The 22,692-nt window shown below is 43.4% G+C and overlaps 1 protein-coding gene across 8 annotated transcripts in view; it reads left to right on the top strand.

The window, feature by feature from the left end:
* The window catches only part of TCF7L2 (transcription factor 7 like 2), a 177,390-nt gene that overhangs the window by 137,606 nt on the left and 17,092 nt on the right, over window positions 1–22,692 (top strand). For 7 of the 8 annotated variants that reach the window (XM_054382257.1, XM_054382256.1, XM_054382255.1 and 4 more), the window contains 3 exons: window positions 12,584–12,716; window positions 14,828–14,930; window positions 17,646–17,732. In XM_054382257.1, the coding sequence (XP_054238232.1) occupies window positions 12,584–12,716; window positions 14,828–14,930; window positions 17,646–17,732 (323 nt within the window). The remainder of the gene's footprint in view (window positions 1–12,583; window positions 12,717–14,827; window positions 14,931–17,645; window positions 17,733–22,692) is intronic. The other variant, XM_054382260.1, reaches the window with a different exon arrangement.

Genomic DNA, 22,692 nt, shown 5'->3' with positions numbered 1-22,692 from the left:
CGGCGGCGCTGCGCGGCTGTGCGCGGCGTTGCGCGGCGGCGCAGCGGGCGCAGCAGCCGGCGGGCAGCAGCAGCAGCAGCATGCGTGCAGCGGGCGGCGGGACGCGCCCTGACTAACGCCCCCGTCAATGGTAAGCGCTGCTTTGCGCGGCTGCCCGGGCTTCGCGCCCGCGTCCTCGCCCCTGTGCGCGCCTGGCTGGCTCCGGCCGGCCGCGGCTGGTGGGGAGGAGGAACTTGCCGCGGAGGGGTCTGACCTGTGGCTGCGGCGGGAGCGTGATGATGGATGGGACCGTGCGTCTCCCTGACGGGCTCCTGCGTCGGTAGGAACTTGCCGCGCTATTTTAATTTGGAAAGGCGTGAAATTTGTGCGGGGAGTTTTGTCCTTCCTCTCCCCCCACCCCCCCATCCCCAACCACAGTCGAGGTTAAACTAGCAGAGCAGTTTTTCCAGTTTGTTTTTTTTTTTTTTTTCTTAATGAGTAGAGGGGTTACATTTAATTTTGGGATTTTTTATGAAACTTTCTAGAAAATGCCAAGGCACGCGTTTTTCCCTCTCTGCCCATAAGTACCCAACTTTGTTTTAGCCTCGGTGGTGGCGGCTGCAGGGATGCGCGGAATGAGCTGCAGCCCCGCTTGGTCTCTCCCTCCCCTCTGCGATTGCAATCTGATGGTAAGGAGAGCTCGGGGCGGGGAGGGCGTGGGGCACGGCTGCTGTTGTTCCCCCCCACCAGCCCGCCCGCTGCCCTCGGCCTCCCCGCTCCGGGCCGCACTTCCCGACGGCTACGGGAAAGCGGCCGCGACCGGGGCGAGGGAAAACTTGTATCCCGCAGAAGATTGTTGGGGGGAGATGTGGAAGGGGGAGGGGGGGAGTATGTGCGGTCTGGGAACAGGGAGGTTCCGAAGAGCTCCGGGCTTTTTTCTATGTGCCGCGCATCTTGAGGGGGTGCCGGCCATCCCTAATTCCGAGTTGCCCGTCCCATTTGCTGCACTTTTCTAAGTTATTGTTGGTAAATGGTGGGGAACTGTCCGTCAGCGGCCCCGGGCTGGCGGCTGCCGCGGGAAATCGCACGTGTGACAAAGGCGGCCGCTGGAGTGTGGTGGCTGCTGTGAATAGAGGGAGGGAAGGCAATTAGTTGCCGTGTTGTTGGGGCTTTTTACTTGTCAAACTGGAGCCTCGTTGCTTTTGTTATTGCCGTGTAAAGGGAAATCGCAGGGTTTTGTTTTGGTATTAAGGGCCTTAAAGGTTGCTGGCTGACACTTTGCACGCGAAGGCCAGAGCTGTGTGGGCAGAGGAGGGACGGAGCTCAGCCGGACAGAAAACACAGGGTTTTTTTTCCCCACTGCTTGCTTCCTGCCTCTATTCTTTTTCTTCTTCTTCTTCTTTTTTTTTTTTTTTTTCCCTGAGTCCTGGGTGCCAGTTTGCATTTTGGTTTGGTTTGGGTTTTTCTGTTTTGCCCACAACCTTCAGAGATTAATCTGCCACTTAAAAAGCAAACCTGGAACCACTCGAGGTCTTCCTGTTTGAAAGAATTTTCATTTTTTTCTAATATTTGTTTAGTCCTGTTGTTTCATTTTTTGGGGGCTATGAACTCGTTTGCCTGAGTCTCCCAGATGTGTGCAGGGAAGACAAGTGTTTGCAACTGGTCTGCTTCAGTGTCTCAGCAGCAGCATCTGTCCCAAATGACGATGGTTCTCTCTGCGTGCAGCATCCATTACTATAAACAAACTTGCGTAGAAAGTGAGGAGGGGAAAAGCAGAGCCATGGTTTCCTAATTATTCCCCATTAAACCATGTTTTATGGCTTTTGCCCCTGTTGCAGAGTAACTATTTGCAACTTCAGGGAAAGGGATAAATAAGAGATGAGGGATTGACTTGTGGTGAACTCGCATGCTGCGGTTTGCTCTCGGTACCTGGCTTGGACTCAGGAAGTGGGCAAACGGGTGTCTCACAATGCTCATAGGCAAGAACGAGGTGCAGGGAGAAAGCTTCACCCCTGCTCAGTTAGTGATGCTCTCTGGGTACCCCTGTTCATTCTCACTTAGGAGCAGCTTGGGAAAATATAATAGCCAGGGCACTATAAGGTTAGTGATCTTGAAGCTCTTCTTGCATCGCTTTTACAGTGGGGTCAGTGGTTTACAGAAATATTAAATACTGAAAGAGAAGGAGGAGGGAGAGACCAGAGCTAATGGTAAAGGTCTGCCAAATGTCACCTCAGTGTTACAATGACAAGAAAATATACTTCCCTTACAGCTCTCCCCCTAAGAAATTTGTTTTGAGGGATTTGACAATCTTGCAGATAAAGTGACTACTTGTTACACTTAACTGATCATGCTCCCTCACGGCCGGCCGGCGTTTCCTCACTACACTTAGTAATACCTGTGCAACCTGGCTTGTAGTAGCATTGTCATTGATTTCCAAGGTAACTGCTTTTTAGCTCTTCTGAGCAGACATACCTGCGTAAGGGGGGGCAGGAAAGTCCTTTCCCCACTCCCTGAAAGGATGATGGTAAAGTGCTATATAGGAAAAGACAGGAGGCTTCTCTAAATTTTGATAACAGCAGCTGACAATTTAGAAATAAGACACTTCTCACAGCCAACATGACAGCGGATTTTGAGCATTCAGAAAACACCAGGCCAAAAAACTGGAGACATCTTGATCTTTTAAGACAGCTTTTCCAGTACTTTAAGTGAAGGGGGGGAGCAGAGAAAGAAAAAGAGAGAAAAGCTGTAAGGAAAATAATACAAAGCCAGCACAATTGGCAGCTAGACAGTAAAGAAAAAAGTTTTTGAGGTTAAGAGAAGGAAAGACAAAGCTGCTATGTACCCGAGGGATGCAATTTTAGTGGGAATGGAAGATTTGAGTGGTAAAGGAGGAGCGCTTGCCTCTGGGTTCTCTCTCTTCCAGCAGTTCGGCTGCTGGCATCTCAATTTGAATTGCTGGGTGAGTAGCACTTTCTGTGTGCACGCTTTCTGTCTTGACCATTGAACTTCCGATGTGACTTCTCTCTCTCTCCCCCTCTCTCCCTCTCCTTTTCTTTCCTCCTGCGTGGAAGGGGAAAAAAAAAAGAGGGGGGGTGGAGGGAAGGGTTTGAATCAAGGAAGCATCTCCAGCTGTGACCTTTGTTAGAGACGTTGTCTTTATTTATTTATTTTCTGGTAATTGTCTTTTTTAGTAGGGGATGCGTGACTTTTCGATGACACTTTAATTTTACAGCAGTGGTGAGGAGCGAGCGGCAGAGCCGTGTTTTGTCATGACACAATGGTGCAGCAAGGCAGAGTTGTTGCACTCCTCCTCTTTGCCCTTCCCTCTGCCTGATTTTGGGATTTGGTTTACGGAAAGGTGGGGGGGACAGGGGGGAAAGAATTTTTTTTTTTTTTCTCATCCATCCAGGGTGGGATCGGGGTGTGTTGGGAGGGCGGGCGGTGTTTCAGAGCCTGGTGTACAGCAGGTTTCAGGAGCTGATTTCTGGATGCTGAACAATGGTTAGCAGCGAGGGAGAAGTGTGCGCGCGTGTGTTAGCTGTGCGTTACATCTGCAGTCACACATTCACACAGTGACCATGACATCACTAGCTTTTCTTTTCTTTTTCTCCTTTGGGGCAGAGGGGGCCACTTCAAAGCTTTCTTCAGTTCAGTACGATATTTCCTTAACTCTGAAACCATGAAGGTAAAAATTGTTTGGTTTGGTTTTATTTTAAAGGAGAAAAAGTTGATTTGTAGCAGAGCACGTACGTTAACAGTTATGGGGATTTGGAGATGGAATAGTTGAAGTCTTGTCATACACAAAACAAGGTTTTGGTTGTTTGGTTCCTTTTTATGAAATTATTAAAACTAGGATGTAGTAGTTTTTAATTGGGTGCTTTTGAGCCTGTGTTTGGTTGGTAGTTAAATTTTCTGGACTCTTCAGAGAGCTCAGATAAGGTGTGAAAGATCAAAATTTTAGGGACACTACATAAAAATCGTTTCACCCAATGATAGAGGAGTATGAAAAAAAGAATACTGGATGTTGATAAATATGGGATAACATGTTTTGGCACAGTGGTTCCGTGTTCGTTATCAGGAGCTCATGAGACTTTTTTTCCTCTTATTAATATCTATTACAGAGAGTAAACTTACCCCTCATCCAATTCTGTACATTGCCCATAGTTATACACGGAAAATAGAAATATATTTTAAGAATTTTAGAAAACATTGCTTTTTTACAAGAGGTTTTGTGGGAGTCTTGAGTTTTCAGCTGTTTCCTTTTCTAACTCTGCCAAGCTTGCTTACAGAGTCGCTCAGTCCAGGAGGAGGATTTCTGTCACTTCAGTACTCTGTGGTACCTTTGCCTGGTAGCTTAACTAATTTTTTTTTTGCCTTTTAGTGTGTAAAACAAGGGGTGAAATTATATAGAATTAATCTAAATGGAATTAATCTAAAAGGACAGATGTTTAGGTGGTTTTTTCTTTCACTGCCTATTGTTGCATGTGCAGGTGTTGCATGGCTGGTGATGAGAGCTTGTGCTTTACCTTTAGAGAAATTCTTTTTATTGGGACTTGGGGGGAAAGGCCTGACAGCACTGTAAAAATGTGCTGCTTTCTTTCCTTTCAAAATATTTGCAAGGTATTTCAGTTCTGTTTGCATCACAATTTTATGGAAGCTTTGTTGAATTTATTCAAGAAATAAATTGATCTAGATGGACATAATTTCATTGCTCAGTTGTTTTGTGGCAGTGTGTAACGTTTTTAGCACATTAGGAAATAGAAACATTTTTGAGAGCTTTGATATTTGTTAAGCTATTTAAACATTTGCTACATGTGCTGTGTATCGGTGTTGAGCACAGACTGCTGTAATCTGTGAATCCTGCATTTTAAAAAGCTGTACTGAAAACTTGGCATCATATCTTAAGGCATGTATGTGCATGTTATTTTTACTAATAATGATTTTATTACTGATACTGCCTAATACTAGTGGATGTAGTCATGCATCCTATTGTTTTTGTTCTTTCCTTTTTTTCCCCCCGTTTTTTTAATAGCCTTACATTTAAGTTCTTATTGTAGACAGAAGTCACAGATAAACTAACAAAAATCAGTGGAGCTTTTTCTCCTGCAGGATATGCCCATCTAGTGTTGAAATAAGTGATTTATATGCAGGAATTAAAGCTGTTTATAATGTGACATTTTAGAGAATGGTAGGCAGTAAGTAAAATTACATTACTAGGCATTTGTACAAATGAACAAATAAGGTCTATCAGGGCAATTATAAGCAAGCACCCTTGTACTTACATTCACTTCTCCCTTCTTCCCCTCTGTAAGTGATTTTTTGTGCTTGCATTATTACTTTGTATATCTGCCTTCTCCACCCACTTTTATGTTCAGCACTGTTTCCTGAAGATCTGCTTAGATTTCACCAATCTCTTTGCTTAGCACTTGTGCATCCATCACACCTTGTCCTGGTGCTGCTTAAAAAACAACAGTGGGTTTTGGGGTTTTTGTCTAATCTTTCTGCTTTTTGTGTTGTTAGACATGAATGTAGGCTTAACTGCTCTACAGAGATAGTATTTGTCTAGTAATTAACTGAAGTAGGCAAAGAAAGCATCGAATATTTGTCAGCTATGGGAATAAATTGCCCCTCCTTTTGTAATGGAAGGAATAGATCTGGGCACCTAACTGCCTGAAACTTCAAGGGTGAGCTACACTGTCCTCCACCTGTTGATAGAATCATCTCTGATTTTAAGATGCAGTTAAGGCTTGGCTGCATACATGTAGGCCATAGTTTCTGGGCTAAAGGCTGGGGTAACTGGTGTCCAGACTTGAATGCTAAGATGAGACAGAGCCAGATGCACGGGAATTCTTTCTCTTCATCAGTAAAGCATTAAGAGAATGAGAGAGGTAAAATCTAACTGGCATCAGGGTAATTTCAAGTGATACTGAAGGATCTCAAAATATATAGCTGTGTCTATGCAGGTGCTTGTCTGGGTCTGACCTGGCATTAGAGTAACACCTTACGGTCTAGGGATGCAGCACTTGTATTTAAAACCCCACGTTTTCTTTTTCGTTTGTTTCTTTCCCACTTTAAAAACCAAAACTCCTCCCCAAATACCGTAGCAGTAAGATTACAGTCCACAGCAGCTTCAAAAGCAAAATGTGAGCACGCTTAAAAATAATGTTTTACTAGCAGTGTTTCTAATTCTCCTGCATGAGAACTAACAGGCAGTAATTAGATAGCTAAACCCTAATTCTTTCCCTTTTACACTAGAGGATTTGGCATATGCTAATTGTCACCAGATCATTTCACATAATTGCCTTTTGGCGAAATTAAGTGGAAATTTCCTGAACATCTTAAATCCTCACTTCCCTACCCCCTCCCCTCAGTACCTTTGCTCCCTCTCAGGCAGGATGCCGAAAATGTCAAGCACGGTAGCTTAGTGCTCCAGTATGCAGGGGACACTTCATCATACTAAAAGCTGGGGGTGGGGGGGAAAAGAAAACTATTCTTTTCTTGGATGAATTGCTGGACACTTAAAGGCAGGAAGCTGGTTTTGTTGTTTTGTCTTGAGAGACTGCCAGTAGAGCATGGGGAGTTTTTGGAAAGCCGGCAGTTCTTGCAGGAGGAGGTTAGGTGCTGGCTGGCCTGCAAAGCAGTCAGGGAGGGAGGGGAAAGAAGCAGAAGGATGTAGAAGTGTGTCCCCCCCTTGCCTTATTTATTTATTTATTAAGGGGAGGGCAGTGGGGGGATTGTGGGGTTTTTTTGGGTTTTTTTGTCAATCTCTGGCTAGCTGAGGGTATTGTCCAAGCACATGGTTGTCAGTGCTCCTGTCATCATTTGTGTGAAAGAGGTAAATGAGCTTTTTTTTTTTTTTAGCAGGGTGAGTGGTGATTATCAATGGAGGCCTTGTCTCTGGTTACAATGGGCAGTTAGCTTAGGCCAGGACCTTAGGCAGAAATCAGCTACCTTAAACTGTGAAAGGGCTCAGGCCACTGTATCAGCCATAATGAAGCCAGAGGAAGTGGTGTTCAGGAGAAAATGCTTAGTCAGGTGTGAAAGCATCCTTAAATGTTAGCTTTTTTTTCAGGAAATTCTTCATCACTGGCATTGGATTTTTATGCTTGGGAAGGGGATGGTGTGTTTGGTCTGCTGCTTTTTTTTTAACCAGAATAGTTTGCGGTTTCCTTGTAAAATTTTGGGGTGCCACCATGAGTGGCTGCTGATGTGGGCAATTCCCAGGGCTGGGGTATTGCTTAATGATGGGTAATCTTCTTTGGGTGTTGTTGACCCTGGCTAGAAACAGAAGAATATTCCAGTATTTGCAGCCTTTTCTTGCAATTTGGTTTTCTAATTGTGGGGAATCTGTCATTCCTATCCAGAACCAAAGAGAGATCAACCTTTAGGGAAAAAGAAATACTCCTCTTACAAGCATCCTTGGAGCTGCAGAGCAGCTGAGGAACATCTGTTAACAGTTCACTGGCTCTAGTCAGCATAACTGCAATAGCACCATCTGGAAAATACAGGGAGACAAGTTATGAACCTGGTTTTCTAGTGTGAGCTGGTATTGAATGGTACCCTTTCTAAGCTCAGGGAGCAGCTCCAGGAGGGCCTGTTAATTCATGACTACTGTCGACCTTCTGCATCCACCCTGGAGGAGGGGAAAAGGCTGACAAACCCCCTTCTGTCCTGCTTTTGTTTTATTGTATTAGGCTCATAAAGGCACTTTCAGGGGCCATCTTTCTTCATCATAAAGGGAAAGCAGTGAGGAAACAGGGAGGAGGAGGACATGGCAAAAGAGACAGGCGGAGCTCTAGCTCCATTTGTTTTCAGTCTCTGTTGATTAATAGGTTTTAAGGTGAATGGCGAGTTCTCATTCCTTCTCTCTTACTGCTAGTGGAGGAAGGGGAGGGGGCTCTGGGGGTCCAGAGTGCAAGTGCCCGATCGGTTCCTCCCATGCCACATCCCCAGTTCCCGGTGGGTGGCAGCCCATCCCTGCCTTGTGAGCAGGATATGAGGCTTTAAGCACACTTAAAAGATTGCCCCGGGTCGGGAGGGGGATCCCTGCGTGGTTGCAGCCAGAGTTCCAGGCTATGCTGGGGCAGGAGCATCCTCCCTGCCCAGCCCTTGGGTTGCTCCGCGGGGGATGTGGTGGAGCGGAGTCTCCCGTCGGCCGTTTGTCCGAGGCTGCAGACTTTGGCTGATGAAATGCTGCAGTTGCACGATGGCTTGTTTTCAACCTGGGTGGCTTTTTCTTTTGCAGACCTGCTTTTACCAACACCACGTTATCCCAGCGAGGGTAAATTGTTTGACCTCTCTGACACGTTTTTCTCTGACTCGGTGTTTACCATGTTTTCAGTACCAAAGCCAAATAAGCTATGAATTTGCAAACAGAAATTGCAGTAACAAACTCTTCCTATTTAAAGGTTAGTTTCTCTTTGTGTGCTCAACAATACAACGTTTCATCTCATGGAAGTCTTGCTTTGCTTTCAGAGACTTAGGAACTATTGATTTATACAGCATGTATTAACTTCTTCAATAAATGGGGGGTATTCATCAGTGGGGTGTATTAAATTGGGCTGTATGTGCATAGAAGCATCTTTCATCCTGTTAATGAAATGTCCTTACCACACAACAAAGACTAATACACAGCAATTTATACACACAATCCCCTGCAGTTTAAATCTGAAGATATTTTTTGTTGTTGTTCCCTGAAGGCACCTATCAGAACTTGGGCTAAATGTGTCTCAGTATTCCTCTCAAACATATATCAGTCCAAAATTTGTTGTGATTTTGTGCTTTGGGTTTTTTTGTTGTTGTTTTGGTTTTGTGGTTGTTTTTTTTTTTTTTTTTTTTCATTCCAGAGCTCCATTATTATTTTAAAGTAATCTGTTTAAACACTCCCAGAAGCATTTCACATTGATACAGAAAGATTTAGTAGTTGAGTCCCTATGGGGACAATTTCCTGAGGTTTGTTCCAGGCAGGGGTTATCAAGAAAAGCAAACTTCTGTTGTTATTTTGTTGTTCCCCCTCCCAATTCTTTACCATGCCCTTTTAGCCAGCATAAAAGCACTCCACCAGGACTGATTTATCAGCAGATTACTTGGTACTCTGTAGATGCTGGGATTTCTCTCTAGAAATCCCCACGTGTTCCAGTCCTGTTACCACATGCCCTGATGCTAATCTGTGCATACCAGTGCAGCTCCCCTTTCTGTGCCTGACATCACCATAAATGGAGCTCTTCAACTTGCCAGAGAAATTCCTGCATCTTGCAGTGGCTTTTAGCTTAAAACTACCCTTGATAAAGTACTGCCAAATGTGTATTGGCGAAGGGCCTTTTGGGGGCTATGGCTAAGGTCATCTAATAGGTATCCTCTATTGATGGCTTCTGTGGTTTACCTTTCGTTGCCAGTGAATGGGGTTAGGACCACACTTGTTACTCAGGCAGAGCTCCCATTGACTTCAAAGAAGGATGCGTGTGTGGGATTAATCCTGCTCTTTCCAAGCTAGTCCTCTCTTTTTTTTTTTCTCTTTTCCAAGGAAGCTTAGTTAACTTCAGGAATACTGCTTTTAAAGTTCAGCTTATTTAGCCTATTATGCGTGGTTAGCATGGCTTGCAAATTGTGTGTGCCATACTGAGCAGAGCAACAGTCCCTTTCCCAGTGTGTAATAAATAGTGCCAAGCAGCATACAAACCTAGCCTGGGGTGGCAATACAGGTGCAGATTGATTTGCAGGGGCAGTGGATCATGTTCCTCTGTCCTGGAGAGCATATTTTTGAGCATGTAGATGATAGTTTCCTTTTTTCCCTTGGTACATTCTCATTACACCTCTGCCCCAGCATCATCAGAGTAGCAAAAAATCATCCTACCTTTCCATCCAGTAGCTTGATGTGAATTGTCTGCTTGACTGCAGGGCAGTAACCCAAATAAAAATGACTTACCTGGAAAAAAGTTTGCAGACTCAGGCTCAAACTCTTGATAGTCGATTTGGATTTATTTTTTTCTTTTTATTTTTCTCTGAAAGGTGTTACGTAAAGTACATAATAACGTAGCAGTTGTGCCATTTCACAGAGATATTGCAGGGGGTTTTGGTATATCAAAAGCAGTGGGAGGTAGTTTCTTGCAGGTTACATGTAACCCCCTATAGTATATCTGGCTTTGGTGATACAGGCATAGAAGTCCAGCTACCTCTTGTTTGTCGGCTTAAGGCTGACCCTCTAATGTTATTCTATCACTTATTTGTTTAACTAACCAGTTCCAGTTTCTATGAAAATAAGCTTTCCGTGGAAAACAGCCCTAAATGTGTGTCAGGATCTGGATATGGAGTTTTTGCAATGATGTGGAGATAGAGTTGGGAGAGCGTAGAGCTACTGCAGCCACAGTGTGGGTCACACAACAGCAAGAGTTCACACAGCTCTTGGCCAGCAGATATCCGTCTTACTGGGAATGATTTGGTTTTGTGAACCAGATCGAGTGAGATCATTTGACATCTAATGTCATGTGCCTGCTAGTTTGCATGGTTTGTAATATAATTTGTTGAGCAAAGCCCTTACCAAATGTTTCAGTTACTTTCAGACTGCTTAAGTTGGTTCACTTGGAAGAGAATGGATGTTGAGTTAGAGCATCTCATTTGGCTTTTTGAATTAAGGGGCTAAATCTCTATCATTATATATATATGTGCAGCCAGAAGTTGTCCTTGGTTGTACACCTGGCAGAACACCTGACCTACAGCCTAGATGATACAACGTGCTGTGATTTATAACATTTAAGACCACCCTCTGTCCTGCATAGTGTCTGCTTGACATAGGATTCTTCTCTTCAATGCGTATGTTGTTGGAGGGGAATCATTCTGTGTAAAGGCTACAAAAAGAGATACGCCTCGGGAAAGGGAGAAGCATCAGATGTGTTCTTTGGCTTGCTTCTCTTGGATGCACACTTTTTTTTTTTTTTTGCATGTTATCAAAGGGGTGAGTCAAATACCATATGCAGGTATGGTTGGGGCTGGAGGAGTATGCTAAGATGGGAAGGAGGCTGGAAGAGCCAAAGGTGAAGCTCTGCTGTATCTTGACCAAAGTGCGATGCTTCCATCATGCCTCATTTGCTTGAGAGAACACTGACATTTCTTTTTCTCCTGGCTCTCAGTCTGTCTTCCTTCTTCCTTCCCCCAGCATAGAAACTCATTCCCAAAGAATAACTGAATTATTTTTTAAATGCTTTTAAGTGAAGCTTAGTGTGTTCAAAGTGACATCAGATAATAACTTGTCTAATGCAGCATGGTGAAAGGCCTATGTGTTTGGGGGGTGCTGGGGAGCAAGCAGTGTAGTGGGAGTCTTCCTTGGGCAGGAGGGCAAGCAGGAGGGCAAGGAAGAGAGCAGTGGGAGACCCTGAACAGCAGCAGTGCTACTTGGGGGCCGCCGTGGTATCACTGCTTTATTTTAATGTGATTCCCTTTACTTGATGTTAATGCAAGTTGTTCCTTACTTAAAGTAATAAAAGGAAATGAAGACACATTCTAAAATGAAACCTGACTCTAATCCATTCATCATCTAATACCAGCCTCTTTATCTTTGCTGGTACCTAATCTGGTTAAATGTCCCTGTTGTAGGATTTTAGTGAAAATCCTCTATGGGGAATAGGGTTTTTTGCAATTGGATTACTTGCAGTAAATGGTCCAGCAGTTCACTTGTTTCAGCTTAATTTTTTCTTTGTGATCTTGTAAGGGTAAGTTACAGTTCAGCCTGCCTTTTCCTTTCATTCATTCACTCTTTTTTTTTTCCTTTCATTCATTCACTCTTTTTTTTTTTAATTGTTGTTGTTAAGAAAAGGTTTTGTCTTTTTTTTATTTTTTTTATTTTTTTTTTTTCTCCCCCAGAGCTAGAAATGTGTCAGGGAAAACCTCATGATATCTGTGTGATTATTTCCCCCACAAGAGTGTTAATTTCAATGGCTTTATCTGTGTCTTTGCCACTATTTCTGTAGCTGAATATTTTAGTAGCCCAATTCATCATTATCCAGTTTCCATTTATTAGCGCTCTCTGATGAATTGATAATTAAATCAGCTCTTCTAAAATACATACATATATATATATACATATATAAAATATGCAGGTGATCACTTGTCAGCTTAATGCTTGCTGATGAAGGGAGTACTCTAGCACTACAAAGGCTTTTTATCTGGAGTATTTGCAGTGAGCAGTAAAATGCTGAACTGAAAGTGAGGACAGGAAGGGGAAAGGAAAAGACCTGGAGGTCAGTGAGCATTTGGGTCTTGTGCTAATTAAATTGGGGACTCTGTCAGCCCCTCACTGAGGAGTCTACCTGAATCTTAGTGGTGAAGCACAAGATTATAAAAATAAAAAGGGAAAATTTTAGAGTTGCTGTTGCTCCATACAGGAGCACAACAGGTCAAAAAGATTAAAGAAACTGGAGAGCAGGGAAAGCGTGTGAAGAGGTTTTAAGCAATAAGGTAGGAAATCTGCAAAGATGAGGCTGATAATGGACCTGGAAAAGTCTGAGGACAGTTGAAATCTTGGCTACTCAGATTTCTATGGCATGTCTTGTGCTGCAGTGGGGAGTACCTGGCACTCCTCTAACATTGTTGATTTTTTTTCTCTTGACAGTCTAACAAAGTGCCAGTTGTGCAGCACCCACATCATGTACACCCTCTTACGCCGCTTATCACATACAGCAATGAGCACTTCACACCGGGAAACCCTCCTCCACACTTACCAGCAGATGTAGATCCCAAAACAGGTAGGTGGGAAATAGCTTGGGGTTTTTTTGAACGAGGTGGGTGGATCCTTCCATTTTCTTACTGGGAGGAAGGAGTGTGTAAGGAAGGATTTCCTATGCTGGAGCACCAAAGGGGGCATGTAAAATGTCAAATTCATGCAAGAACCCAGGGTAAATAGTTTCTTTATTAATCCAATCAGGCTTCAGAAGGAACCTACTGGGTGAATTTTCATAAAGCTTCTGCAGGGTGACACCAGAGTTGTATCGTTTGCAGGGGTGTGTGTTTGCAAGCATGATACCTCACCTAGTAGTTTGATCTGCCAACTGCTTGTTGTGCATGCACGACCCAGAGAATGAAACATCTATGTTCTGTGATCTGCACTTACAAAATTACAGCTGGAATTTTAAAGGTGGTGGGTCATGACTGGTTTTGAAATGGGTCTTTTTAGTTCCCCAAGTCCCATTGTTTCTCTGTCAGGAGTTCAGCCATTTTTCTTCTATTGTGTTGAATTTTCGTCCCCTCTAGCTGCTTGAGTTCAGCTCTACACTTGCAACTCATTTCCCCAGTGTAAGTCTACACAACTCTCAGTTCAGCCTGAGGGGCAGTCTCAAATACAGGGCGTTGCATAAAGCCCTGACTTGGTATTGGTGATACAGAGTAGAATTTTCATGTTACTCTTAACTTTTCAAGGGTCCCTGTTTGACCTAAAGGCACAGAGAAGTTAAACAATGTCAATCATCAGGCTGCACTGAGTTCATAGTGAAAATGGGTTTGGTTTTGTTTATCCAAATCTCAGCTAGTTAATTGAGAGGTACCTCAGAAACTGAATTCATGTCAAAGGAATTGCTCTGTGTCAGCCCTAGCATATGCAGATAATTAATCTAAGCTCCAGCCCTTGAATCAGGTGGTGCATTAGCTGGTTTTCACTCTCTCCACTTCAACTGGGTCTCTCTTTCAATTGTGCTCAGTGCTAACTTCACATGGCTTAAAAGGAAGCCATCTTGCCATCCCTGGGTATTGTAAGTGAATGGCATAGTCAACCTCTCATTTAAATAATGGCAGTTTAGGGAATAACTTTTAAATGGTTATCATAAAACATATGATCAGTGTCTGCAGACTGTTTAGTTTTCTTCTGTGAACATCCTTTCAAGTATGCAAATAGCTCACTGGTTGGTTAAAGCCCAGTTAATCTATTTGGGTTTTGTAATGGGGGAAAAAGCAATGTCTGCATGAAAATGTCACCCAAGGAGATTTAATTTAGAGATTAAAAGCTTCCTGAGTGACTTAAAAAAAATAGGTTTTAGCCATGAATACAGGACCCCTTCCCTTTAATGCTCCCTGTTTTAATTTTGCTTCTGCTGTAATTGTGCTCTGGCTTGGTAATTGAAAGACCCAGTCTCGTAACCCTTACTCCTCTGAGTAATTCCTACTTACCCTTAATGTAAGGGGCGTTAAGATGTAGGGCTTGTGTCTGGAGCTGGTTTGTGCTCTCCAAATAGGAACTGCACCAGTTTCAGGGAGGATGAATGGACCCTCTGTCCTCCTCTGCACACCTTCAACATCTGCCCCTGGTTCTATCAAGCATTCCCAGGGGCTCTCCCCTCCTCTCCTAGGTTTTGGGGAAGAATTTCCCAGGTTTGCTGAAAAGCAAACATAATTTGCAATTATAATGACTCTGTAACTTGTTTTGGAGGTTACTTTGAAATAATGCCATGCTATTGAGTACTCAGTCAGTGTATGGGTAGGACCTTTGCTCTTTTGGTCACTTGGGAGACTAAAGTAACCATGATGTTGATACAGGGACCATTTTGCTGGTGCTGTCTTAAATGATCAGCATCATGCCAGACTATAAGCGAGACTCCTAAATTCTCATCTGAAATAACAAAATAATTATCTCTGGTTGTAGAGCTGGCTAAAAGAGTTAATCACATCAGTTTTTCTGGTTGAATCTCATTTAACAAGATGCCAAGAGGCTCACTTTATAAAACAGCCTTTGGAAACCCAAGGTGAAGCCATAAATATTCTAATAAAAACTAATAGATAGCAATTTATAAACATACGTGCTTTTTCCTTATATTTTATTGACTTCCACATCTCAATACTAACACTGCTTTATGTTCCTGTTCCATAGGAATTCCAAGGCCTCCACATCCTCCAGATATATCTCCTTATTATCCATTATCACCCGGCACTGTAGGACAAATCCCCCATCCGCTAGGATGGTTAGTACCACAGTAAGGAGTTCCATTTTTTTTATTTCCTTTTTCTTTTTTGATGTAAAATTTATGTTAAAAATGGCTTGGGGGTCGGTGGGAGGTGTGTGTGCGTGTGTATGCATTGAGCTGGGTCTGTTTGCCAACTGCCACTTCATTGAGTGGTATGAGTTTACCCACCTCATGAAGATTAATTAAAACTTATGCCAGGTCATGTGGTCCTAAGCAAACATGAGCAGTTGGACACAGCTTTGCATATCATCTCAACTAACTGATGGCTCGTGAAGGCAGGAATTTTTAAATCCATCTGCAGAAAAGTCCTTTTCTTGTTAGTGCCCTTGCACTGCCCCATTTAGATTTTTCTCAGATTTTGGTTTTTAGAAGCTCAGAGTGGTTCTCATGGAATCTTGTTTTTGGTTTGTTTTTTTTTTTTTTTTACCAGGGCCATCTTCACCTATAAATGTGCAATTTGAAGTTTTATTTGCTTTCCCTGTTTTTCTTGTGAAACAGTAGTGCTTTACATTTGCCAGTGAGCAGCATTCCTGGTCGAGACATGGCTGGGCAGTTGGCATCTGAGGAATGGAATTTTCTTGCAAACAAGAAAGAGAATTAGTTTACTTTAAAATTAGCTAAGAAAAAAAGCCATGGAAAGTTAGTTTGGGGGTTTGTTTTCTTTTCAGCTCCTCGTATCCCACTGGCAGGGTATGAGATTCCATCCCGTAACAAAGTCCTTACTGCTAGGCTGCCTAGGCCTTTTGTACAGCACATTTTATTTAAATACTTATAAAATGCGTTATATTGCTGGTTACAACTGTTCTCTGCATTATAGATCCAAGACTCTTCCCCTGTTTTTCTCACCTACCAGGCCTCATTGATTTTGGGGAGATCATATTTCTGTAGAAATGAATTATCCAAAGCTAGAAATAGTTTGTTTGACCAGCTGTGCTAAAATACCTCTTCACAAGTTCACTCTTCCATAAGGAATTGGAGTTCACACTCCATAAGAGATCTGGAGTCCCCACACCCCCCCAAGTCTTAGATAAGTAGAGGCATTGTCATCAAGGACATTGGACACCCTTCTTAAGTACAGAAGTGTGGATACAGGAGAGCTGAATCTCAGATCTCAACCACAGCAACTTGTATCTGGCCACTTTGCAGGCTGCCTTTCCTCTCAGGGTGGTCATGCGACTTGTTTAGGTAGAGGCTCTCCCATCCTGAGGGTAGAGCATGTCCTTCAGCTCTCTGCAGAAGGATGTTTTTCCAGAAGAGCGTAATGTGAGCAGAAGACCCAGAGCATTGATTCCTGAAATCTTAAATTCTTCCTTATATATGGTGATTTACTTTTTTACGTCGGTCACCCTGAATGCTGGCAGAATGCATGTCAGCTCCTTTTTTTCTTCTTTCTTGTTTGCAGGGGCATAGCTGCAGTACAGTCTTCTGTGGTACTCTCTTTCAACTGCTTAGCTTAAGTTTGCACAGTAACAGCCTCAGCGTTTAAAACCACTATACTCAACTAAATGCCAAAAGTCAGTTACATTAAAGACATAAGAGTGCAAGGAAGAGATCCCTCACTGTCATTGGCATTTGCCTCATTGCTAAGCTGTGTCTCAGAGCTTTGTGTGCAGGCTTGCATTTGTCCTCCTTGAACCTCATGTTGTGGCCACCAAACCACATTGCCACATGTGGCCAGTTTCTTCAACCTTGTGCTAATGGCCACCTCTGTCCCAGGAAGACTGTCACCACTGCTGGTTCATAACAAGTCACCTTCCATGGTATCCTTACCTACCCACAACTCTTACAGCTTGTCCAAGTGGTTTTTATTGAGGGGTGGTCACATTTGCTTTTGCTCTAGAAGGCTAGAATGGCCAACTTTATAGGAGTAACCCAAAATTTTTATTTCCCCTTGTTGCCACTCGTGCTTCACCATCAGCTTCCCAACCCATCTATCCTCAACAGGCCTGCATGTCTCTAGCACAGTACCCACCCAAAAAGCATCCTGCCCAGTCAGTTGATAGGTTTGAAGGACAGATGAAAAGGCCTAGCCAGCACAGACAACCCTCAATCAGAAAAAGTTGTGTGTCTTTCATGAGGATGCTGTTTTGCATGTTGCTGTATTTTTTAATTATTGTAATGAGGTGTGATTGTCTATTGGTTACCCACAATACTTCTTGGGGACTCTCCCCCGGTAACTCTTGTCAACACTTGTTAATCTGACAAAAGGCTACAAATTAAGCTCTGTTAATTTAATGTTTTCTCACCGAGATCTAAATACCGAAAGAGGCCCAAAGCGCAACTGAAGTCCTTTGATTCACTGTACTTTATTTTGGTATAAATTTACATTCATTATTGTTTTCCTTTGGATGTGTAGCCCTCAATTAGTGTGATGGCTCCATTAAAGCAAGCGAGACTTCGCCTTTAATTATTACAACAAAACACCTAGTTTCAGCTTGGGGAGAGGGTCTCTATTGACATAAGCAGAGGTTATAAAATTTAATTAGCCATTCCTATCAGATTTATGGCATTCAAATTGTTCTGTGTTTCTTTCCTTTGATCCTTGCTGTACAATCCCCAAGATTTTTGTTCTGATCAAATGAGAATAAAGCTTACTGTGCGGAGAGAAGGTTTTTGTTGTGGTGGGGTGTTTTTTTTTGGTTGTTGTTGTTGGTTTGTTTTGTTGGGGGTTTTTTAAACCTTTTTTTCTTTCTCTCATTCTCTCTTTCCCTTCTCTTTTGCCAGGCAAGGTCAGCCAGTGTACCCAATCACGACAGGGGGTTTCCGCCACCCTTACCCAACAGCTCTGACCGTCAATGCTTCCATGTCAAGGTGAGTTCAAATGCTGAGGTCCTGAATCGAGAGCAAACGTAGCTCCTTCTGCTGCCCTCTCTTGAAGAGGCCGAGGGCATTGCATCTAGGAAGCACATTTCTGAAAGCACTTCAGCTAAACAGTTCATCCTTAGGTTTTTGGTGGGGTGGAGGGAGGAGAGATGAGGGATACCTTCTAGTCCCATCATTGGGCTTTAAGACTTTGGTTTTGAGGGAGAGGTGGAGGAGCAGGAAGTAATCTTTAAAAGTCAAACTAAATGAAAAAGCTTGGAGAGTGTGATTCTGAAAAAGCATACAAGGAGAAGCTGTGATACCGTCTGCTTTCTTGGTGGCTGTCACCCCAAGCAGCACTCTGTGTGCAAGAGGAGGGAGGAGGGCTGCTCTTCAAGCAGAGTTGGGAGGAAGGTTATTATGCTGTTTTCCCCTACCAAAGCTCCAAACCTGATAGTCAACATAAAAGGGCCTGCCTGACCCTGTAAAGCTTTAGAAGTATATATTTCTTCCCCTCCCTACCTCCAATTAATTCCATCTAATTTTCCTGGGGCTGCTAGTTTTATTTACAAACTGGTTGGCAGCACTATGTTTAAGTAATCACTAATTGCTCCTAATGATAGTTTTATTTTCTGTTCATCTGATTTTCAGTCTGGTTAATTAAATCGGTGGAGGTTTAGACTTTCCTGATGGGCTGAAACAGCTAATCCATTTTGATGATGGCACATAATTAAATTAGCATGCATTACATAGCAAGGTTCCATGTCCCTTCCCTGCTCTGTCCCTTCCTCTCCATCTCTGCTGTTTAATATGTGAAGGTTGGTGCATAGAGGATTTAAGGGGGAAAAGAATGGGGCAGGCAGGGGGACAGGGACCACACCTCATTGAGAAATGAAACGTGTAACAAGAGCTCCTGAGTGAATGGGTAGGGAACTAGTGTGTTGTGTGATTTAGATGAATAGAGTGAAAGCTAAAAATTAAAATTCACCCATGTAGCTCCAGCAAATAGAGAGACAACTGGAAAATCAACTTTAAAAAAAATAATTAATAGACCCAGCACAGGGGAGAAAAAATCCTAGGTTGGGGAGAGAGTTGCAAATTTAAACAGTGATTCCCTCCCTCCGTTTAATCTTTTTTAATATCCATAAAAGACTTGCAGGCACGGTGTGAGGCAAAGTAGGGCTTGATTTAGTTTAATTATTATTAGAGAGGCTAGTCATTTGAGGGAAGGGGGAGATATGAGGAGGGGGGAGGGTATATTCCCAAGATAGGCTTTATGAAAGGTATCTAGTTAAAAAGAGTACACAGCAAATTAAATACATTATTGTGGTAATGGGACGACAGAAGTAGAGGTCTATTATACTTATGGCAGTTATAGGAAATGTAGGCTCCTTGCCCTGTTCTAGCACAGCCTTTGATATTCATTCCATTCAGCAGCAGGGCCAGGACTTCTCAGAATTAAGTGATGGGTCATTATACTTTAAACACCATGGAGAAGCCTAGATTGGCAATTAAACAGCACTTGCTGACACTCGCTTGTGCCACCCTGTGACCCCCTTTAGATTGAGTTGTTGGAGCTCGGGGCCCTCAGCCTGCTAAATTGGTAGCAGGCACTTCTCCTGACGAGGGCTGGCTCTGAAATCTGCCGGCTTCAAAGGGAGCAAGATCATGTATAAACCATAATGTGGGTGCACCGTGGCTCAAAAAATAAGGCAGGAATAGATGAAATGTTACAAGTGCAAGGGGGAAATGAGAGAATAATGACAAATCTAATGCAACTCAAAGCAGAATTGTTGCACAGAAAAATGCATCCCACTGCTTGTGCATAAAATCAAGGCAGGCAGATGACATCCAGTTAACAGAAACATGTCAACAGTGAAGTAAAGTGAGAGTGAGTAAGAGAGAAGCCCCTGAGACAGCCAGGAACAAAAAATTAGTTGTCCTTAACAAGTTAAGACTCATCATTATATTCTGGCTTGGAGCCATAAAAGGAGACAGTAGTGTATAATGAGCTGCTTAGAATTTTTAGGGTGTTTATTGCAATTCATGGAATACTTGTCTAGAGAAAAAATACGAGGGGCCTGTCTTAGGCAGAGGTGAGGGGTGTGCATTTGCGTACACAGCCTTGCTTTTTGTCTCTGGCATAAGCCAGTATGTGCACACATGGCTCAGGCACACAGGCAGGGTGATGAATAGGTTTAAGAGGTTTATCCTTTGTTTCAGCCCAGAAACTTCCCTCTCGGTTTCCCATACATGGGAACACTGGGCAGGCTGTGCTCTGATACATGTTTTGACTCATGTTTTCTCTTGCCCACTGTATTAGCTGGAGTGCCTGAGCTCAGCCATGGGGCAGCCCTTGCCCCAGGTACCCGGTGTAGGTGGGAGGTGTCACTGGTGTGCCCATAGTTGGCCACGCTTGCCTGCAGACATGCCGTTTGTGGCTGGCCTCTGGGCAGCACCCCAGCAGGGCCCTAGTAGGGCTTTGCCCCAACGTTGAGGCCAGAGCAGACCCCCTCACCCCTCCATCCATGCTCTTTCTGAGCCTTCCTTTTAAAGTAGTTCCGGCCTTTTCCTGTGTTATGGTATAGACCTTTGCAGGATATAAAATCATAGGATGGTTCAGGTCAGGAGGGACCTGCAAAGGTCATCTAGTCCAAGCCCCACCCCTGCAGTCAGCAGGAGCATCCCCAACTAGATCAGGTTGCCCAGAGCCCTGTTGGGCCTCACCTTGAATATCTCCAGGGATGGGGCCACAACCACCTCCCTGGGCAGCCTGTTGCAGTGCTCCACCACCCTCATGGTAAAGAATTGTTCATACAATGCTTCCCAACCCTGAATATTCCCTCAGCTTAGTGTAATTACCATTCATTAGTTAGAATGTGTTTATGAATAGTTTATAAAAGGTTAATGGGTGGCTAATAGTGATTTTCATAAATGGTTTAGACTATTAAGGTAGTGTCTCTAGGTTGTATTAACCATTTACAATTCTCTTCTCTGTTTGTAGTGTCGCCCCACGCAGTTTGTAGGCATCCAACATGCCTCAAGTATCTCTTGATCATTTGTTCCCCCTCTGTAACACACTCAGTGTAAATTGAGACAGCGTTAACTGACTGATGGGCAAACAGTGGACCCACTATGAAAAAACCAGCTACTGTGAGAGGAAATAATTTAGCAGAATTACACCATACAAACACTGCAGACCAGTTAAGTGGTGAGCAGTGGAAAATACCTTCTGTAATTGAAATTTCAGGGGAAATTCACTTTACTTGAACGTAATTACTGAGGGTTAGGGTGTAGGCAGGATCTTAAAAATTTACACTCTTCTGCCACTCTTACTGTGACATGAGTGGATGTCTACATGGGAACTTTAATCTGAGCCCTTACCCAGCTTGCTGAAGTTCATAGGATTGTGAGAGCAACTTTGGGTTCTGGAGCATGCTTTTATAGTCCAAACATATAGGAAGAGGTATCTAAGTCTAAAAGGCAGCCTTATGTCTTGGAGAGAGAGAGAGATTCAGTGTGAAATAATGCGTGGTCATTGATAACAAACATACAATTTCCTTGGGGAAATTGCCACCCTGAAAAGAACTATTGAGCTGCAGCTGCCTGTTGATGAGGGTTGCCATGTTTCTGAAGTTTAGAGCTCAGTGGATAGAATCCCAGACCAGCTGTAGTCAGTGGAGGCTTCGCCATCCTCCAGGCTTTCACACAACAGGCATACGTAGGCTTAACCTCCTCTGCTGCCCTTCTTCCCCGTCTGGTCTCCCATGTGCAAATACTCTCTCTTAAATGGTAATTGGGAAAACATCTTCCCATTTCCATAATTGGGAAAGGGTATTACAGGTTTGGCAGATTCTCTTCACCTTCATCAATTTTTTATTAGCCGGAGGTACTTAACTCTTCGTCAAAAGAAACAAATAAAATACCCTCTCTATTTTTTGTTGGATTTGTTTCCTCTGTACCACAATCTACCATGTAGGCAAAGTTGTGTAGGCATTTTGCAATGTGTTTTAATTTTTGACAAGATCCTTATTAGAGAAGCAAATCTGTGGCCCAGTTATTATGGCCACATCATGGGATCCTCTTCAGAAGCATAACAGGCCCCATCTTTTGGTGTTAGCTCCAGCTCTAAGCAGTCTTTTGTGCTATTTGGGAGTCCTTCTCTGGTGATGAGTCTAAACTTACTCAGATCTACTCTCACAGGCATCTCTCCTTGTGCTACCACTGCGCCTCAGCTCTTCTCTCTGGCAAATGCCCAGTGTTCTTCCTACTGTGTCCTCATATCAAACAAATGCAGCACTTCTTGCCAGCTCTCTGAAGGGGGCTTTTCATCTCCTTCTTCATCCTTCTTTGTCCTGTTGTCACTGGCTCTTGATCCGGTTTGAACCCTAGCAGCATAGTCCTCTCTTGAACGCTGGGTCTATACAAGGACAGGCAGTCATTCTACAGGATGTGTGTCAACTTTTATCTGTATGTTTATACCGCCTCCAGCGCGGTCAGGATTTTGCCTTGGTTTTTGTTTTCACCCATATTTGTTTGCTATTTTTTTCATGAAAGCTCTTGCTGTCAGTTTTTACCGTTTGCAGTGAACCACAACCAAAGGCCTCTGTCACTGTGTCAACAAACCTTTAAGTATGTTCAGTCAAAATACGCACAAAAATAGAGGGAGATCAGGAAAAAAAATACTAAAAGGCCTATTTTGTGTCTTGGTGAGGTAATTCTGTGGCAGAAGTAGGACTAGGACATTGGTGTTCCTGCAGCCTCACCATCGCCTTCTGTTCTACAAAGCATTTCCCCAAACTTACTTTTCTTTCCCAGTTAGTTTTGTCAGAGAGTGAGGAAGGTGTTTTGACAATCCACTTAGAGACTTGTATCTGTAAGCCTGTAGCAGAAATAGAAATGGCCATTTTGCTGCCCATTTTCCTCTTCCCCTGCCTGCCATCACACTGTCTTCTTTCATAGATTCATA

The sequence above is a fragment of the Indicator indicator genome, chromosome 7 (assembly GCF_027791375.1).
Source record: "Indicator indicator isolate 239-I01 chromosome 7, UM_Iind_1.1, whole genome shotgun sequence".
Taxonomy (NCBI): Eukaryota; Metazoa; Chordata; class Aves; order Piciformes; family Indicatoridae; genus Indicator; species Indicator indicator.
This window is presented reverse-complemented; position numbering and strand designations above follow the sequence as displayed.